General features: G+C 39.4%; 1 protein-coding gene across 1 annotated transcript; it reads right to left on the bottom strand.

Moving 5' to 3' along the window:
- Nucleotides 1-3,818: 3,818 nt before the first annotated feature.
- slc38a6 (solute carrier family 38 member 6) lies at nt 3,819-21,996 on the bottom strand. The gene is made up of 16 exons (XM_084742387.1): nt 21,752-21,996; nt 18,679-18,809; nt 17,535-17,608; nt 16,659-16,711; nt 16,493-16,532; nt 13,143-13,221; nt 9,528-9,613; nt 9,379-9,437; nt 9,227-9,298; nt 8,093-8,149; nt 6,799-6,878; nt 6,611-6,711; nt 6,389-6,513; nt 5,299-5,443; nt 4,849-4,943; nt 3,819-4,698 (listed from the first exon to the last, which is right to left on the bottom strand). The coding sequence occupies exons 1-16, from the start codon at nt 21,833-21,835 to the stop codon at nt 4,597-4,599; spliced, it is 1,383 nt and encodes a 460-aa protein (XP_084598513.1). The 5' UTR covers nt 21,836-21,996; the 3' UTR covers nt 3,819-4,596.
- Nucleotides 21,997-22,018: the final 22 nt, after the last annotated feature.

The raw sequence follows: 22,018 nt of genomic DNA, 5'->3' as shown, positions 1-22,018 counted from the left end.
AGGCCGCTTTGTGCAGCCTGTCATTTGCTGACAACCACAATGGACTTAAGGTGAAGGACATCACCTGCCGACACGTGCAGCATGGAGTGTCTTAAAGCCAGAAGCAGATGACAATGTAAAGACAAATTATGTCACATGTAAAGACCAAAGAAGATAAGCACAGCCTGTTGAGCTGTTGTTATATGACGTAATCCTCCTTCTTTCCTGGTACAAACATTTGTCTCATGCTTTGTTAGCTGCGAGTGTCCTGATAGGAAGTCAATACTTTGCTTTGTGGGCTTTCTAACAATACACTTTCACAAAAAAGCAGGAAGAAATTTGAGTGTAAAAAGTGTAAGTTCGACTATGGCCAGAACATGTGCTGTCTCGAAAGAGTCCTCAGGGCAAGGAATGCTCTTACTGTGACACAAAAAGCACGTTTTCTGATAGAGCGTGGAAATTGATTAAAAGCAGAAAAGCAGCAGGGAGTGATAGTAGACAGAGAGAACGGTGAGACTGGGAGGACAGAAAAAAAATTAGATGGAGAGCACTTCATCTGTGATGACACTTGCGTATCGATGCCATTTGGTGAGTTGCAGTCCGCCACCATGACTAAAGAGGAAAACCACTCATCATGCCAGCCAGCATTAAAAGACTTATGTGAAAAGACCCTTCAAGTACCTTTCAGCCAGGAATGCCTGTTGAACAAGATTATGCGGGTAAACAGAAAACAGATGTGCATGTTCTCGACTCTGCTGCAGTTTCTGACGTCCACTACCTGTGAAGGCACGTTAATCTGATGTCGTTGAAACACAAACAGGAAGAGGAAGAGCAATACTGAATTGGCTCTGCTTTCTGCCAATACTAATTTGCAGACACTAAATCAAACTGAATAGTTTAGACTGTTAGGTACACTTTGCAGATGAGCTAAATCAAAGGGTTACCAACCTTTTTTTTTTTGGTCAGATGTAACCCCACAGTGCTGTCAAATACACACAACCCTAAAAAATGTCATTTTTAATGGATGAGGGTGTTTATATAAATGGATATCGTCACGTTTTTGTTTTTTTTTTGTCCATTTTCAGATTGATCAAGTGCATTAATTCTAATGATGGCACTTGGAGTAACAGAAGCTGGTCATTTGAAATATTCGTCAGTTATTTCAGCTGTCTGTCCATTACTTTTAGCTAACATATTTTAACTGTTTATCTATTAGCCTGCTTTCAGCTAACTTCAGTCAACTATTCCAAATGTTAATCCATTACTTTTAGCTAACGGTTTCAGCTGTTCAAACATTAGCCTCCTACTTTAACTGTCCATCCATTGTAGCTAACATATATCAGCTGTTTAGCAGTTAGCCTACTTTTACCTATTTCAACTGTCTATCCATTTATTTTAGCCAATATCTTTCAACTGTTTATCAATTAGTCTACTTTTAGCTAGCTCTTTCAACTGTTATATCTGTTACTTTTATCTAACTATTTCAACTGTTTATCAATTAGTTTAAGCTAATATATTTCAGTGGTTTTATCCATCACCCTACCTTTAGCTAACTATTTTAACATTTAAATGTTTTATTAATTTGCTTACTTTTAGCTATTTAAGCACATTCATTGCTTTTAGTTAATATATTTCAATTATGTATCCATTTGCCTACTTTTAGCAAACTATTTTAACATTTTACCTGTTAAAATTTGTATTAAATTTTTATTATTAAAATTCAAGTAGTCCAACCAGTGGTTGGGAATAATTGATATAATCTATGAAGGTAATGCTGTCAAACAATAGGATGTCAAACTGTGTCAGAGGTCAAAGTAGCGACACTGGGATCAGACCCAGCTGTTATCCAAAACTCCTGATCTCCAAAAACAGAAAATAATTTTCAAAGAACACAGCCGACACCTCTTAAAACAATACGAGAGCACAGGCTGCCAACAGGGGATTAATTTCAGCCCACCATCGTTCCTCCGCTTCATTCCAGCCTTTAACCCTGGGAGATGGTGTTGTCATACTGCTGGACATGGGCCCAGGGTGTGAGTGAGTTTAACTAAACAAAAACACTCCCACCCCGGACTGAGGACACAGACCTCCATAAAAACAGCTCTGGTCTGTGTTAACGTGCATGTTTCCAACACATGATAAAACTGGGAGAAAATTGGAGCATCTGGTTATCTCTTCCTCGTTAGGCTTTAATAACCAAAAGAGGAATGTCAATGAAATGAGGAGGGACTGAACTGCTGTGAACACAGTCTGACACTAGGTGGTAATCTTGTGTTGCGAATGGGTTTCAGTAACTCCCATAGGAACCCATGTAGGAGTCAAAAGTAACTAAGTACATCTGAGTACATTTACTCAAAAGGCACCCCTCTTGAGTGTTTACATTTTTCAATGGAATTGTAATGTAGTGTTTTCAAGGTATGAAAAGTACTTGCTATATGATAAAGTGTTTGAAACTGCTTGAAATTATAATTGCATATATAATGTCATTTACCACAACTGTAAGGTGGTGCTGGAAAAGCTTGAAAATGCACCTTGACAATATTTGCATGTGACTTTGAAAAGCCTTTCTATGCCATTTCAATGGTAAATATTCTGTTGTTTTTGTTTTGTTTTTTTAATGTGACTATATTAATTAGACAGGAATCATCTTCCAGATTTAGATTTTACATTTAAAAACATAAGCTTACAAAATACAGTGCACTGTTAAAAGTTAAATCAGTAGCCATGTTTCAGATGTATTTTTAGGATTTCATTAGTTATTTCCCCTCTAAACGTCTCATACGGTTTCATTTAAATAACTGTTTTACACCCAAAAAGGTCCAATTATCCAGTGTTTCACAGAATGATTTGAGAAAAGTTTAGAAAAAAGAAAAACGCTTAACCACCATTAACCATCTCATGACCCTTCAGATTTATCTTGTGGCCCTTTGGAGGGGGACCAACCCCTATGTTGGGAATCCCTTGAACTACCTAACTGCAGGCTTCATGAAGTAGTTTTAACCAGTTACAGCAGAAATGTGCAACTTAGGCAATAACAGAACAGTTACAGGGTGTTAAAATATGCTAGGATTGACATCTGTAAACTGTTATTTAAAAAATGAAATATTGATACCATATTAATAAACATATTATCTCCCTACACTTGTATTATGAGTATAATTAATTTGCCAAAAAAAGAGTCAAAATGCAAAATGAACAAAATTAAAGATGGATTTGTCACAAAGGCCAGTTTCTGCAGAAAGAGTACTTTTACCTTTGATATTCTGTACATAACTCATTTGTATTTTTACTCAAATAGGAGTTTGAATGCCATACTTGTAGGATGGAGTATTTTTCATGTTTTTTGTATTGGTACTTTTATTAACAGTAAGTAAAAGATTGAGAACTTTATCTGCCACTGACCACCAGATATACAGTGTTGATGGTAGTCGTGGACCACTTTCTTCATGGGAGTGTCTTTCAGCGTGGAGGATGGAGGTCAGGGATATTTCCTGCACTGGGGGAACCTCCCTTGAGGGGGCGTGAAGAGCGGGCAGCCGCTGCTTTCTGCAGGGACGGCGGGGCCGCTCTGCCTAATTCCTTCGATTAAAAGCAGCAGTCGGGTGCCTGTAGGTTCCAGAGGCAGCATGAAGACAATCTAAACAGCATCATGATTAGAAACGTACCGAGCATGTGGCTTTCATTAGCTACAGGCTGAACCCACAGCACAACACTGAGGAGCAGCGTCAGTACTGCGCCTGCCAATCAAACGCACAGCCATGAATGTGACATGTTAGACTGATGAGCTTTCCACAGCACTGATACAGACATGCCAGCGGTTAAATGAACAAACTAACGTGTCAGTGTATACACAAGTTCCCTTTTATTAAATGCCAGCAATTTGAAGAATAACATTATATTATTTTCCATTATAAGCACATGGAGCACACTGTTTTTAACTAGTCTAAACAAAAACTGATCAGTTTAAAAATCTGTTCAGTTTTTGTCACATTCATTAAAGCTAAAGAACACAGGTCAAGTAGCAGCAGAGACACCTGAGGTTTTGACTGTAAGTGGTGTGGTAAACCAATACATGGATTAAAAAATTAAAAACAAGCTTAAAAGAAAAAATAAAATGAGTAAAATACACTAAAATAAATGGGAGAATGAAAATGATTCATTGTGTATGTAAAACTGTAAAAATGTGCCACCAGCAACATTTGAGAGGGCAGTAAACCTAACACATTTACAATTAAGACTTGGTCAGCATTTTCAAATTCTGGAAGATTTACATAAGGTGCATGATCATCCAAATCCAACAAAACAAACACTTTCAGAAAGTAAAAATGAAAAAAATTACATAAAATGAACTTAAACAAAATGGACAACTTGACTGATTAAAAAAAAAAAACAACTTTAAAGCCTGTAGAGGTCTATAAAAGTGAGAAGAATATGAAAAGCCCTTGTATGTTTGGTCTATGATTGTTAGTATAGAAAAAAAAAAAAACACAAGTCTAGTGTTGAGAACAACTTTACCGTAAATAATCTGCCTGAGGTGAAACTGATTAGCATCTGTCTGATCCAGTATTCAGTTTCTTTGGCACACTTTTCCCTTCTTTGCTCGTGTGCTTAATTTGGTTAAGGGGGGCTGGAAAAGGTGGAGCTGTATATCCATGAGAGGACAATGACAGAGAGGCTGATGAGTCCCATAATCAACCCAGACACCACCAGTAATATCGCCTAGAGACACAAAGAGCAAAGAAAAAACATGATTAGCATCATTAAAGTAAAAGGAAATTAAATTTTTAAAAAGTAAGCACTGGAGACAGCGAGTAAAATGGGCTTAAGATGTTATTGTTGCTTAAACTGGTCAGTATTTTGTGTAGTTACCCCAAAGAAGTCAAAGGATCTGATGGTTTGGCGGCTGATCTTGAGGTAGAAAACACCGGGAAAAACAAACAACAGTAAGGTGGATGTTGTCGATCCTGGGAGAAGAACGGGAAAGTTATTTGAATTGCACAGACAACATACTCTATGTCTGACAATAGCAGCTTCATAAACTGTTTGAGCAGGACTGCACCATTAATTATGAATGAGAGGAGACTGTGATTTTAGCTGCCACGATCAATAATTGTGGAATATCGATGTCTTAGCTGAGAACTTGGCTGCTTTTAATGTCAGCTGCAGTTGAAAACAGAACGTAATATTCAAAGGTCACAGTTAAGCGAAACTGTTGTATCTGTACAGCAAAGAAAAAAAAATATATAGAATTTATAAAGACAATAACATATAGAAAAATAAACAGTTACTTTCCTAAATAAAAAAAAAAACATCACATACCCACGATTCCAAACACATTTTTGATATCAGGCACAAAGATGGCCATCAGGAGCACCACACCCAGGATGATCAGAGTTGTAATGATGTGGATCGGCCAGGAGAAGGGCTGTTCTCCATACAGCAGCAACGTCACAGCCTTACGGGCCTGCAGCATAACACACACAAATACAGCTCAGTAATGACTGTGGTAATGATTCTGAACAAATGTCTGATGAGAAAAAGATGGAAACAGGAGTAGTGTTGTTTGGACTGAAAAGAAAGAACATGTTAACTGTAGTGAAAGGGATTTTTTCCTGTCGCAAAGCAGGGACTAGGCAAATGTACAGGCATACATTTAATATGAAATTCAGCATTATAACTATAGATAAATTTACACACAAATAACAGTTACAAGGAATACATACTTCCTCCTAATCATCAGTTCTGATTAACTAGAAATGTGTGGTGGTGTCTGCATCTGCAAAGACCTGCCTATATTTTCTTATTTTCTCACTATTTTGATGTTTTCATTATGTTTCTGGGTGTTAGCCTTTGGGTTGTGGTGCGTAGCTCCCAGCCAATAACAAATTGCAAGGGTGGGCTGGCACGGTGGGACTCTAAAACCGACTCTAAAACGGTAACATTGTTGTCTCCGTCTCTCTGCTCTCTGTTTCTGAGAGCTGCAGCAAGAGATATACACACATAGACACACACACACACACACACAGGCAGAGCAGACTGAGGATTGCTTTGGCTGCAATCACACAAAAATAATCACAACCAGAAAATAAGGTTTTATTCATCCGATTAACTGGTTTGTTCTTGTTAATGCCTCTCCCTCACTTGATACACTCTCTAGCTCACTCTCTCAACCAATGCTGCTGTCTCTGACCCACTCTCTCATTCATTGAGCTGGGAAGGAGGGGCCAACTTTGAATGGTCTGCTAACAAACAGTGAGTGACAAATCCTGCATATTCAGCCTCTATTGAAATCATCAATAAAAATGTGACAAAATTAATAACCCTAACAATAATTAAAAGGCAGGTAAGAACTGAGGAAATTGGGACACTCTGGTACTTTTTGCTTGTATTCTCGGGTCAGTGTACTCACAGGGAAGTGAATAAGGGGCACAGTCAGTAACACAGACAGCAGGATGGCCAGACGAACAGTCATCACGATGATGTCATGAGGCATATATCTGCCATAGCCAAGCAGCAGCTCAGAGTCCACATGAGCTGTGAGCAGGAGACGAGAACAAGGTAAGAGTACAATATGAAGATATGAACGGGCTTAGAGAAATTGTTAGAGTGAAGTGTGTCACTGCATGCTTACCGTAGAAGGTGAGGTAGCCAAACAGAGCAGAAACAAGGTAAACCACGAAGCTGAGGCTAATACTGACATATGTAACGTTCTGCATCCTGCTCTTAGTTGGTCTGTAAGACACCAGGACACGTTCATTTAGCATAATGTTTATATTTACTTAAACATGAAAAATAAAGCAGAGAGGCTGCAGTGCTCACCGGTCCAGTTCGCAGTAAATCGGCAGGATAGCCGTGTGGCACAGAAAAGAGAAGGCCATGGTGGGGATGGCGTAGGCACTCTGCAACACACACCAATGAGAGCACAGCCGTCACCAACAAATTATCAGCTTACACTGTTACACAGGAGTGAGGTGGCAGGTGGGTCGCGGTATGGTTTGTGTGGTGGTAATATCCATCTGGGCTGCACAGTGTGACGATGGAAAGTTCAGGTTTAAATATATGCTGTTAAATACTCCATCAAGGATTCATTTGTAAACCAGATTAAATAATGGTTGAATTACAAATTATACCGATTCAGTTTTTCGTTTTTTTTAGTGTCTCTCCTTTCTTTCACTCTAGTTAATATTTCGGTCATCAAGTTTTTCCTCAAATTTAGTAAATTTTTTATGTAGCTTTTTTAAAAACTTCTTAGCTAGCTAGAAAACAATCTGTTTATTTAACTTTTAAGCTAGTTAGCAAGGGATCATTTTTCTCAGCTAGCCAGCAAACAATATAACGTTTAGTTTTTCATTTTTAGCTAGCTAAAAAAAGCATTGTTTTGTTTTGTTGTTTTCTATATTTTATAGCTAAACAATGCAAATATTTTGTTAAGGAATAGCTACTTTCTAGGTCCTGACAACACTAAAATTTTATTTATTTATTTTATTTATTCTGTTTGGGTAAACAAGCATCATATTTAATCATCATATTTAATTTCAGTACACATGATTAAACTTGGCTATGAACGCTTGGCCGCCACAAGCCAGTTATCCCTGTGGTAACTTTTTCTGACACCTCCTGCTTAAAACCCAAAAAATCAGAAGGATCGTGAGGCCCCGCTTTCAAGGTCTGTATTCACACTGAAAATCAAGATCAAGCAAACTTTTGCCCTTATGCTCATTCATTAAACTGAGATTAGTTTTTAATTGTGCAACAGAGCACTACTTAATTTATAACCAGATTTGCTCATTTTAATAAATTCTGATTAGAAGTAATCTTAGACTAAATTTATTTTCTCACAAAAACATTGTCAGGTTGTGTTTAAACAACTGGACCAGACGTACTTCATGTAATTCTGTCTGCCACATGTTTGTATGGCCTTTGTGTGAGACATAAAAGTGAGTGACAGCTGCACAGTGCACTCGAGCTCCTTACTTACACAGCCAAGCTCATAGGTAAAGAGTGTGACTTGTCACCAGAGTACAACACTTCTTTCAACAGCTTCTCACTTGCCACCTCACAGGTTCTGCACGTGCAGCGTGGAGAAAAAGGCTGGGTTCATATATACACATACCTTACTGGTTATGATAAAGAGTCTGGGCTGACATTCTGAGTCAGAGGGATCTGATATCTGGGGAAACAAGGAGAGTAGAGAGAGGTGTGTTATTTCTGAGAGGAGATTACTTCTGCAGTGCTGCTGCAAATGACAGAAACACAGTGCTGGATTCTACTGCCTGGTTTTGGAGCTAAAAGGAAAACAACCAACCAAGTAAACTGTGCCAGGTCTGAAGCTATTCTGTGGTTTGTATAATTCCAAAAGGCCAGAGGTCATTTCCAGACTGGTGCAAGGTCATCTGAACTTCCTTCCCCTCAGGACTGACACTATTCACCATACACACAGCTCTCTGCAGCCTTCTCTGGTCCTCATCAACCAGAGTCGACACAATCAGGAAACTTAGTTTTCCTCATAATCCTGCAGCTACGACAGTCAGGTCCAGACTACATACATCAGTCAGTGACATTCTTCACTGACTAAAACAAAACAATACCAAAATAAAGTAATTTGTTATTACAAAAACTATGGTGAAATCTATTGACACTTTTGCCAACAAAAAAAAGTTTGGGAGGGACGACACATAGATAAATTTCATATTTGATATCAAGGAAAACAAGACTTTTTGTCAACCGTGTGGAGCAACGATCACTGGCAAAAACACAACGAACTTGAAGCAACATTTGCAGACGAGTCATCCCAAAATTCATGCAAAGGTAAAAACACTAAAAAGTACAATATGCAAGTTCTGCTGCAGCTACAGTAGGTTTCTCTCTTACATCAAAACAATAACAAGACACTGATGATATCTGAAGTAGCATGAGATCATAGAGGCTACTGTCTTCACTGTTAAACGTGTGTTTAACAGAGTTCAACAAGACTAAGACTAAAACAATTCAAATTGGATTTTAGTCAAAACAATTTACCGGAAGTCATGTTGAAGTGGGCAAATACTGTATTTTCTCATGTAATATTCATTGGCAGTTGATTTAGTTATATATTCCAAATCCTCATACTGTACTTTTTATTTCTCTCTGTCCTTTTTATTTTTTAAAAAATGAACTGAACTGACTAACGAAGTTCTGCTGTCAAAATTAATGTGCATTTGTGTTCACACGGACAAGCGTAGAAGGACACTGGTGTTGTCATTGTTACCTGGAAGCCACCAGAAAGTGTTGTCACATTGCCAGGCAGAGGGCAGGGGATGGACGATTTCTTCACAACAATCTGAAGAGGACACAACATAACATGTCAACAACAGAACAGAAGGGAAAATAAAGATTTTGAAGGGGTAAATTAAAACTCACCACTACTGCAAAGTACAGCATGAAGAAAAAGGCGATGCTACTGGTGTATCCCAGGAAACCTGTAAAAGTTAGAGTCAAATCTAGTGAGAAACAACAATTCAAGGCAGTTAGACCAGTGAATTGAGATGCTACTTGATCCAACTACTTACCTATTTTAGGCAACATTGACAGAGGTAGAACAATACAAAGAGTGGCGATGATCAGAAGCAACCGGCCATCTTCATACCAGGCACTTCTGAAAAACAACCAGACATGAATTATTAAAAGCTGAATCAAGCCACATTTCCCATCATCATCAATGTTATGGATAGCAGAGATGAATCTTTAGTGCATTAAAAATGGAACGACTCTGGAAATTTGTCTCCATTTCGTGCTCAAATACGGAGCGACAGATTCATCATGTGGTACGAATTAAGGGCTTTAGCTCTTGCAAACCATAACAATTATGTAATTCACATGCAAACGTTGTGTCGCTCCGTCATTTGAGACCACATTTCACTTGCCGAGTTTTTGGAGAGGGGGAATAATATTTTCCTTTGCTGAGGGATAGCCTTGGCGGTTTATTCGGGATTGGGGAGCTAGAGGAGGAGGAGGAGGAAGAGAAGGAGGAGGAGGAGGGGGCAGTGCTCGAGGTGACACATGTGGAAGGCATGTCGGCTCCGCCGGGGTCGGGGGTCGAGGTGGGAAGGGTGCTGCCTGCCTGGCGCTGCTGTGTGTTGGACGGCAGCGTGGGGGTCATAAGGGACTGGCTCCACTGCTCTTTATGGGGCTCCCACAGTCAGCAGCACCTGCTCTGACCACATCAACACCCACTGACCCCTGTTTGGCAGTTTCACAGCTGTGGCGTTACCATAGGCGCTGATGGATTTGTCTCTGCGTCTACGCCATTTCTGCCTCGTAACTGGATGTCAGGGAGACCTCTGCTCTGACCCCCCGACTCTCTCTTGTCCAATCACCTCTACTCAAACCTATGTTTAGCTGAAGCACTCGGCCGCAGCTTAGCTAACCCTCTTCACCACTTTTACAGAGCATTATGCACACAGAGGGATGTAAAAAAAAATCTCCACCACCACTAAGTTCCGGCTTGAGGCTTACTGTAAAGGCGCAGGATACCTAGACAACCCATGAAATGTGGAACATTTCACGCTATAACAAGATGCAGGACAGCTCGCAGTTAAGGTTGGAGTTTGACTGCCAATGAGTCAATCTCCACATAGTGTTGAAGATCAGCATAAATCTGGCCAACGCAGCACAAATCCACAGCTGTCCACGTCTTTGGCCTTGTTACTGAAACATGACAAGAAAAACTTAAACAGGACACACAGTCTATTAGCCAGGGGTGGAAATAACTCATTACAACCACCCAAATTACAGTAATTAAGCCACTTTTTGTGGTACTTCTATAAGTATACTTATGTAATTTTTCTTGTACTTAAGTATTAATTATAACAACTGAGTACTAAGTACAACTTCAATTAATATCCAAAACTTTCATCTGCAATTTGTAACCACCAAGGCTATCTGCTCAGAAATTGGGAAATGAAAATCAGGACATGTGGACATACGGCCATAAAAAACAGTGTCTATTTGCACCAAGATGTGAAGAGGCACACAGCAGCTATTCTGCTATTTACACCCAACCCCTTAGTTTAGCTTTAGAGAATCCCATTCTGGGAAAGAAGGATTTTAGTCGAGTGTGAAATTAGAAGTCAGTTTTTACTTAATTTTTAGACTTAACTGACTTATTATTTACATTTCTTTAAAATATTATTTTCAGCTTTCAGTTGCAGTTTAGCTAGGTTTAAGCAACAAAACTACTTGGTTAGTTTAGGGAAAAGATCATGGTTTGTCTCTGCATTATGGGTGTAAATAGGCCACAAATAGCTTGTAAATAGCTGGTCTCTGCCATTATAGGCTATACACACCCAGGTGTAAATAGCCACATTATAGCTATTCCACCCCAGGTGCAAATAGTCACATTAGTTGTCTCACCCTGTGTGCAAATAGCCACATTGGTAATTCCACCCTGCATTCAATCCTAGGTGCAAATAGTCAGATTAGCTAGTTTACCCCAGGTGCAAATAGCATCTGCCTAAAACAAACTGTGCCATGCACAGGTTTGAAGGGGTGACTGTGACCACTGACCAGGACAATCCAGGAGTTGGGACTAATTTAGACTGACGGTTGAATGGCTGCTATTGTTAATGAATTAAACAGTTAAGAGTAACTAATACTCTGAGTAGTTTTTTATAAGAGTAGTTATATGAATACTGCTGTTTTTTTTTTAACAGCAGTGCTTTTACTTGTATTTGAGTAACATTTCAGTAATGTAACAGTACTTGTATTTGAGTACAGATTGTCAGCACTCTTTCCACCACTACCATTACCACAGACAGAGACCAAAAGATTGAGCACAACTGTGTTTTCACTCTGCCGTATTATGATAAATGAGCCAGAAAAACAGAAACGCGCTTTAATATAAAACAACTCGTTTATTTTAGGCTTTGATGAAATAGAGTATGTGTCTGTTAACATCCCAAAGCCACTCATTAACAGAAATGTTTTGTTTCCCTCAGCAGCGAGCTGTAATTAGAATGGCAAAACTGATATCCCCTTGTATCAGTCTGATTCCGGGGAACATGTGCGAGAGATTTGGGGGTGAAAGGAGAGCACTAATACAAAGCAGCTGTGTGTGGAAGATTCAGATGTTGACGGATTGGGCTGAGAGCAGCTACAACTCTCGCTTAAACCAGTGTGGCCAATAATAAAGTGATAGAAGTTACATTCTTGGCCTGGAGTGTCTCTGAGCTGCAGGATCGTCCACGCAGGCCAATGAAAGAAACAGGCTGCTGATGACGGGTGACGAATGGCTCTCGATCATAAATACATTTCCTCTGGGCATGCTTCTGGCTGTACAACACAGAGCACGAGCTCCTCTCCAATCGCTCACAGACGAAGTATTAGCAGAGTACTGTGGTTTGGTGAGAGGTCTTCTTCCACCGCATTATTCATAGGTTTCTCACTGCCCTACAAACTCCAGTTTGTGCAATTTTGTGGTGCAGAAAATGTCAAAGTTGACTTATTTGAAGGCCAAAGGTATAATCTACAACATCATGGGAACAGGAATGACTCATTCGTTATCTTAGTGCAGCTAATCTAAAAGAATGACTTGGTTTCTACCCACAGCTGTGACAGATTTTGAACCAAATTTCCTTATTGGTGAGAGAGGGACCTCACAGTGCTGTAAACATGTACACAGTGCATGTACTTGAACACTGTATTGAAGTGCAAAGTTGAGGCACTTGTACTTTGAGTATTTTCTTTTCATGTCACTTTCTACTTCTACTTCTCAACATCTCAGTGAGAAATGTTGTACAACCCTGATTCCAAAAAGCTGTAATGTTGTGTGACACGTAAATAAAAACAGAATGCAGCGATTTGCAAATCGTTTGACTTACATTGAATTAAATATAGCACAAAGATGAGGTATTTAATGTTTAAACGGATAAACTTGTTTTTTGTAAATATAGTAATATAATAACATTCTGTCGGCAACACTTTCTAAAAAAAGTTGGGACAGGGGCAGGTTTACCACTGTGATTCACCACCTTTTCCTTTAACAACACTCAATACTAGTTAATAACTTTCACCTACATAACATTTTCAGTGCAGGACTTGTTCTTGAGTATGTTATTAGTCCAATATTGTTAATACTTTTGCTTATGTAAAAGATCTGAGTATTTCCACTGGCTGTATACACGCACCCTGTGCTGTCTGAGCCCATGAGGCTGGTGATGGCTGCAGGAAGCTCCGACTTCAAGATGAACAAATAGGATGACATGGCTGAGGGGAGAGAGGAGAAAAAGATCAGAAAATGTGTGTTTTCTAAATCAAATAAACAAAAATAAGCACACAATCATACCAAACAACTACATCATAAACACAGATGACTGGATGTTGCCACAAGCAATCCTAAACTTCTGTGTGAAGGTGGTGTGTTTTCCAGACAGAGCAAGGAAATGGAAGGCAGGGCGGAGGGGGTACCGCGGCTCTGAGTTAATGCAGATGGGTGGGGCGGGCAGCTCAAGGGGGATCACCAGCAAAGCCCTCGGTGCAGAGGAGCAGACATTATGCAGATCTTCCAACTGCTGGAGACCAGGAGTAGCAGCTGGGATGAAAAAGTGTGAAGGGAGGAGGAATGCTAACAATAATGATCTCTGACGCTAATCCAGGTATTTCTCCCCCTGCTCCACCTCACTAGGAAACAGGATATTATCAGCCTCCGATGGGCTCCAACATCCTTTCTACAGACCGCCAATCAGAGAGGCGATCATGGTCACTTCCTGAGGGTCATACCAGCCCCCCAAAAGATCAGAAAAAAAAAACTGGTAAAGGGAAGACAGAGATTGCACCGGTTGGAGAGGACAGTTCTGGTGAAACTGGGATTCAGACGCAGCGTGTGGTCAGTTATAAAGCAAAGGAATGTTAAAGGGATGGTAAGAGGTACTTATCCATAGTCAATGTGTTACCTACAGTAGATGGTGGTCAACATGCCCCCAGTTTGGAGAAGCAGCAGGGGTACTAGTGTAATAAGCTAAGCAATGAACTGCTGGGGACAGGGTCAGCAACAAAAAGTATTTAGCCACTTTACAAAAGGCCCACCTAAAAAACATAAAATCAGTATCAGTGTAAGTGTATGCCATATTTAGAATGTTTTCACCACAATACCTTACAGTCAGACAGCATCTTCCAGTGGGATACTGCCATTATATAAGCCACATATTGCTCTCTGCAAAGCAAACAGTCTCCTTTGGCACAAATTTTAATTTTACCTCACACAACACAGAGGTTGCTGGTCTCACCGCTGCATCAATCTGTTACTTTGTTCGGGTCGTTGTGTGACTTAGGTGCTTTAAAAGGTTAGTTTGGGTTCACTGAAGTCACACAATAGCAAAAACAAGTTAACTGATCGAGGCAGCAGTAGATCGGAGACTCCTAATTACTAATTTTTCCAGTGGAGTCTGGTTGGCTTGGAGAGAATGAAATCTGGCTTATATAACAGTAGTTTGAAAGGGCTCTCTGATGGCAAGGTAGTGGTGAAAATATTCTGAATATAGTGTACACATAAACTGATAATAGTTTTTGTGGGCCAGTTTTAGGTGGCTACAATACGTTTTGCTGCTGATCCTGTCCACAGCAGTACATTGTTTGTTTCTCCAAACTGGTGTGTGCTGACTGCCATCAACTGTAGGGGTGTAAATCTCTCAGCACCTCACATTTTGATTCTGATTCAGAGGGCTATAATGTGATTATAAAACACTGATGCGTCTGAGTTTGGGTCTGTTCAATATGTGACTACTTGCTACTTTTAAAACTTAGTGTATATTGTGGTTCTTTTACCAGGCACCTTGAACGGACCCAGTCTCTCTTTTTTTTTTTTTTTAAGTTATGAACGTAAACATGATACACATGTTAATGTCCATGTAATTTCACCATCCAATTGGTTCAGCCATAAAGAACATACAATCTGGTCTTACAAAATTGTTACAGGTGATCATGTATTATGGATCAATGTAGAGAACTGGGGTTTAAATTTCAGATTATTGACTTTTCTGCATTGATTCATAATCTTTCAAGAGAGAACTGTGATGTAAGAATCGATTTTTCTCCTCCCTTAATCTGCTGTACGCAATACACTGACTATCAATAAGTATCTCATATAACTGCACTTCATAAAATACAAACTATCCCTTTAAGGGATATAAATTTGTGAAGCGAGGCAGAGCCAGAGTTAGTTGGGACCTTATTATTGCCCCAGGGGCTGGTCTTGCACTCGCCGTTAAATAAGCCTCGACCATAATCCCTCAGATCCTGTCTTTGTTTATAAAAGAGAATTCCTCCAATAACCCTCCAGCCCACACAGACACAAGGACACTCACTCTGTGAAAAATTAATGCCAGCTATATGCACTAAAATCTGTCAATGAGAGGTTATTCTGAGGCTTTGGTGTTTTAGCCAAAATGTCTCCCTGCAAAAGTTCATCCAACAACTCAAATGAACCACAAAAACAACCACTCAAACCCACACAGACGCACTGACAGGGATCACACAACAGGCATGATGCAATGGTTTAGTTTCATGCAGTTGGTTACTGTAAGCACCACAACACTTGCATGGGAATTCCTGCTGGGATCATACTTACATCTCTAAACAAAAAAGGGCCCTTGAGTGAAGAAAAAAGATTGTTATTGCCCGAGTGGTAGGAAAACACATTCTAATAATAAGCATGCATGTAAAACTTCATTGGAAACTTGATGTAAACCTTCTGTGTGTGGCCAGTAGCAAACAGTGAGTGAGTGTGTTCCACATAAGACAGAGCCACTTTCATTTCATTAAGAGCGAGGGGAGAGGCGGGCTGTGAGAGCCCTGGGCTGGTCAGTAATTAAGGTCAATTGGCCCATCAGGCTTTGGCAGTGCAGATGAATGTTTACCCAGAGTGAGGCTAATTGCACTCTTATAAAAGGGGCCCGGGGTGTAGACAGATGCATGCTGGAGTGCTGGCTCTCACACTCTGTCACACACACACACATACACACTGCCCCATGCTGGGAAAACCACAAACATACCAGAGGGCACGGCAATAATCCACTCAGCCGTGCCACTAATGACTGCAGAGGAGCTATCACCTCAGCTCTGCACTGTCTGAGGGACGGACGGAGATGGCAAGAGGACAGAGAGAGAGAGAGAGAGTAGTGGGGGGATAAAGGGAGGGGTCCCATTAGGTTACTCAACACTGGGTGGGTTTACCATCAGTGATCAATTAGACAAGAAGTCAGGTTTCAGACTCAGGGGAGGGGGCTGAGCGGACAGCGGCTGCATGGCCAAAGGTTATCAGGGAATCTGAATAATAGGCTTACAGGAACCTGAGCACAGAGGCTTCTGATCACCAGTAGGAGGCACTATCTGCCTCCTAAATAACCTGGCCATAGTCTGACCCTGCAGCACTCGGCACCCTCTTTACCACTCTGCTTCTAAAACAACCACAAAATCAGTTTATGTCCAACATGTCAGAAATAATGTATGTAACTGTGCACAGAAATGGCAGCCGACTTACCACCGATATTTTGGATGAGAATAGCAATTCCAACCAGAACCTAACAAGAAATTTGAAAAGGTGGTTAGTGTGAATATAGTGTTTCCTGGTCATGTTGAAAATGTAAGTGAGAGAATTTTCTTTTCTGACAGGGCAAGCTCACACTAATCCAAAAGACAACTCTTACTCTTCCTGGGTTTTTCAAGGCTTTCTCTCCAAGGCCTTCATACGAGTTGATACCTAAGAGAGTCAAATCAAAACAATGAGACAGACTCATCTACCTGAGAGAGAGTATTCCACTGATTTAGCATTGCACTCCTATAACATCAGACTTATGATGAGCACTTTAAAACCATAAACATCAGAATAGATGTGGCAGAAACAAATATGTCTTTTATTTCACACATGTAAGAACATTTTTATATTCTTACATCAAAGTAATCATTTCACGTTTTTTCAAGTTTTATATTGAAAATCTCTGAACAATTTGAAATGGCATCATGTCCTTTGTGATGTCATGGTTTTCACTGAAATAAAGCAAACCCATGTTGCTGCTGTGTCTGCATCTGGGAGAGTAGGTAACTTTGACTGATGCTGGACAGTACTTAACTTGAGTTTTTCAAAGTGCAGTAATAAAACATGGTTATTATAATAATTGAAATTTTAAAACCAATAAACTGGAATTTTATTGTGGTTTATCATGAGTAACCCCCAAGACCCCCTTTAATATGTTAACATGGTGGAGTTCTCTTTCAAAGGTGATCAAACATCAGGATAGGATGTCCTTACTCTCAACAATATTTGGGTGCTAACTGATCAACAACAACCCACTATTATCTTTTAAACATTATCTAAACATCACCTGATTAAATCACAACTAGGATGTAAATAAAGACAAAAACAAACAACAGAGCAGCTAGCTTCCTGAACAATGATCTAATCATGAGTGAAGTAAGGGGGGGCAGTGGGAGTGTGGGTGAAAAAATCTGGATGAAACCCCCTGGATAAACTCATGGGGAGGTGCTTATCTAAAGATAGACTGTGTCCATTGTTAGTCTTTCACCTGTTTGGTCACATAGCTTCAGGAGGAGATGTATAGAGTACGCTGCCAGCATGGACACCACTATCAAAAGGATGCTAGAGAGGAAAAGCATACAAAACAGACATTAGTGCACAGGTAGTTGTATTTATGTCTGACTTATTTAAGAAGCTGTCAGATATTGAAACAGCACTCTGTATGACATTTCTGGTCAGAGGAATGGACGGATATAGTTAATGAAGTGTACATAACGGAAACAGTCACAGTATTTTTTTCACTTTGCTTACAAATGAACAGATTTACTAAGTTGGGATACCGCTACTCTATGGGGCTTTAATTTTTGAAACAGATAGCCTCATCCTGACTTCCCTGTTGAGATACAGTTACTGTCTGGGGCTTTTATTTTGAAAGGAACAAGGACCATAGTTTTCTGTTAACATTCAGTGGCCGTGTGGGAGTTTTATTTTGAAAAACAGGCAACATCCCAAGCTTCCTGTTAAGATACAGTTACTCTATGGGTTTTTTATTTTGAAAACAAGCCTCCTCCTGAGTTCCCAGTTGAGATACAGTTACAAGCTGGGACTTTTATTTTGAAAATAAAACCAAGGTCCATCCTTAGTTTTCAGTTAATGTACAGTGGCTGTTCAAGGCTTTTATTTTGAAAAACAAACATGATCCCGAGCCTCATGTTGAGATATATCCTGCATTCCAAATCGTATGCTTTTTATTTTTACTTTAGTACTGTATTGTTGTATCATGCAGTGTGGATACATCTGGTACATATGACTTCCTCACACTGAGCCTTGGAATTTGATCCTCTTGCTTTTCACAAAGGATTGTGGGTCAGAGTAGCCAGGTTTGCATACTGCTGGCTTGCATACTACAAAATGTGACCGGATGCAGTCGGAAATCCTAGTATTTTTGTTAATGTACATACATCCCTCTTTCACAATGTAAAATGGTTACTGGAATTTTATAGCATGCATATTATTTAAAAAAAGGATAATGAGAAGGGTCGTGCTGTTTATTTGTTAGAGACTTGTAATGCTCTCTGTAACGGCAAAGCATTTCTTTGTAGTTGGTGAAAAGTTATACTGTAGATAAAGAATTGCAAATGCAAAGAAAAGAAACAGCACTGTGGTAGAAGGTGTAATGAGAACTTTCTTACCAAAAACCAACTATTCCAGTGTTAGCCATGGCATAAGCTAGCCCCAGTATCCCGCTGCCCATGATGGCGTTCATCAGGTTGAACACAGAGGAGGCGAAGGAGGCTCCTTTGGGTCTGGCTGGCACTAATCCCTGCACACACAGCAGCACAGATAATGTTCAGATAAAAGATAAATAGGTTAAGAGTGAGTGTGAAGACACAGGAGCAGAAAGGACGGCTCTTTTTGTAGGAGCTTTAAGAGAATTGCTCCTGACAGTATTAAGAACAACTGTCCGGCCCTGATGATGGATGTCACGAAACAACGCTGCAGTGGCATGCAGGATCAGGGAATGGAAATGGGAATGTATTGGGTGGGATTTGAGCTGCTGGCGGTGGGACAGCTGCCTGAGCTCAGGATAAGGGGAGCTGCCCACACTGCTTGACCTCTCTAATAGGGGATATCCTGCAGAGAACGAGTGGCAACTCTGGTGTCAGTGTCACAACAAGCTCGGATTGACCTGCAGTGTGGGCTGCTGAGTCTGATTCACCCTGCACTACAGTACTGAGAGACAGGAAGTCAACTATTTCAGTTTCTCAATTTTTTCTCAGCCAAGCACCCTTTACAACTTCATGTATGTCCTTTGGAATAATGTGACATAGCCTATTTTTGTTTACCCCTCTCTTTAGTTATGTGACACAACAGAGGTGTATTAGAAAGATATTAGACATGTATTTGAAATATCTCCACCATGTGTCAACACAGAATACCTATACACATACCCACATACACACATCAAGAGAGTATGTTTCACTGTGAGTGTGTACATTAAGTAAAATTTGGATTCTGATTATTTTAAATTACATAACAAATACATAACTCATGTAGAAAATATAAAATAGGCCTAATAAAAAACATAAAAATAACAATAATGAGGCCAAGCCTTGGACTTCAATATGATAAAGAGCTGGTTTCCACAATTAATGTGTGATGCTTGACTGGCAGGAGGAAGGTTTATATATTTATTAAGTTAAAGATTGTTACATTAGAACATAATCTATTATCTATCTTATTCTTGAGTTATGAATCCTTTCGTAAATGAATAAATAAGAGTGTCACTGGCTCCTATTTGAGAACAACTGAACAATGACACCAGATGGAAATAAAGAGTGGTTGAAATTACAACACAGCAAATTAAATTAAACCCATTCAAAAATACAGACAATGTGACTTTTAAAATACATATACACTGGCAAAATAATAAACAAAATAATATCTTTGAACAGATGTATTTATCACCAGCTTATTCCTGTTTAGGGTCACGGGTCACCAGGTCAGTAATAAAGATAAATCACTACTCTTCTCACCTGGTTTTTCACCTGAGCTCACACACCAAAACTGACAAATTCACGGCAATATTACTGTACACCAACTGTGCAATATCAATATTTCACTCAGGGGTAATATTAATTCAATCTCTGTAATATCAATATTTCCTGTCTGCGATGATGTAAATGTAAGTGCTGAGTCAGCTATTTGTTTAAATCCTTCTTATTAATTCTTTTCTTCTTATTTATATCTTGCTTACTTATTGCTTTTTATCGATGCTTCTTGCTTTTGTGCTGCTCCCCTTGCTGCTATAATACTGTAAATTTCCCCATTGTGGCATTAATAAAGGGTCGTCTTTCTTCCTGTCTGTCTTGTTTTATATCTTGTTTTTAGTTTGCTGACAGGATTCATCTAGATAACATGTTCACAGACAAGTTTTACAATGAGTTATTAATCAAGTATCTCTACATGATTAAAGGGTTATAAGATTAAGTGCATGGCTGTTAGTTTCTATTTTCACCACATCCTTTGTTTTTCTGATCACAGGAAAATGATAAAGGACTGACAGTAACTGATCTAATCAGAAATTGGGGGTCGGGGGGTCCAAGTAAACTCTTTGAAATGAGGCTGAGAGTTCACTCATATTTTTCATATAAACTGTATCAATCAATGAGGGGAAATCCTCTGTATTTACTACTACACTGTATTAGATTACTCTTTACTACTGATGACCCCTGCAAACACAGATACTACATCGATTCCCATTTCTCTGCCTCTGCACTTCTACAGCATATGTAATTAAAAAAATATACATTTTATTTACAACTTTTTTCAGAGAAAAAGAGATCCCTTTGTTTCATAACTTCAGAAAAAAAATCTTTGCAATGACGATTTCATACTAGAACAACAAAGTTTTCCGATGACTTAGAGATTCTGGTGTTTGTAATGTTAAGATTAATTACAAATTAAGAGAAAATCCACCTCAAAAACAGAATTCACATCTATTGTTGCAATACTTGAAAAACAGCCTAATATTGATTTGTAAATCTGAACCATTTAGTATTTTATTCAGCAGCAGAGAGACAGACCAAACAGTAAGCAATATAACAACTGACAGCAACCACAGAAACTTAACTGGAACATGGAGACATTTTCAATGCTCAACCAGAGGACTTTGATTCCAAAACAGACCTTTTGAATCTCAAACAGAAATTCTTCTCTCACAGTCAGTCATGATAACATCATCATCATGTCTTGACTGGACTGTGGCCATCAGTGAGGACACCAGGGTTGTGTCCGTTGTGTGAAGAGAGTATGCAGACTTTAAAAAGCACGCTGAAGATGTTTTGAATGATGATGAAGGCTTTTTGATATTTCTCGGACACTCTTGATCTAAAACAGGTAATGTAAATAAGAGAAACAGCCTGAACAGTATTGTATATATATACTGCTCCAACAAATTGCACTCAGTGGATTTAAAAAAGTTAGTTTTGATTTGAGTTGAAATGGAGCACAATTACTGAAATACCATGGCGTGTTTTGCTTTTGTGCTGACAGAGGCTGAAAGCAGAGAGGAAACTGAAAATGCTGAAACGTTTTTTTTTTGCAGTTCAAGCGCGTGACGTCTGTCATATTACCAACATTTTGACATGTCAGTCAAGTTCATTCACTAGGTTTACCTGTGCAAGTAAAAGCTGCTGCTTCTTATGGTCCACACACTTAGACTAAAACACTGTTTCTTAGCTTTTGACGTGTTGTTATACTTACATTTACTAATAAAGGTGTAGTTTCGTCAGCGTCGGCGTTCCCGGCGTCGTGTAGATCTACGTTTGTGTTTCCATTGATGGCCATTGTCTAAAACTGAAGGCACGAACTAAAAGAAAAAAAAAACTCCTCCTGTTCAATCTTCACACTCCGGCCAGTGTCAGGACGCAAAGCTGCAAAGTTATGAGACCATCTTCTTTTAAATCACACTTTTAATCTCTCCGCTTATCAAACTATCAGCTGCTCACTGTTGTTGTTAATCACTCACGT

Source organism: Lutjanus erythropterus, chromosome 18 (genome assembly GCF_056507025.1).
Source record: "Lutjanus erythropterus isolate fLutEry1 chromosome 18, fLutEry1.hap2, whole genome shotgun sequence".
Taxonomy (NCBI): Eukaryota; Metazoa; Chordata; class Actinopteri; order Lutjaniformes; family Lutjanidae; genus Lutjanus; species Lutjanus erythropterus.
This window is presented reverse-complemented; position numbering and strand designations above follow the sequence as displayed.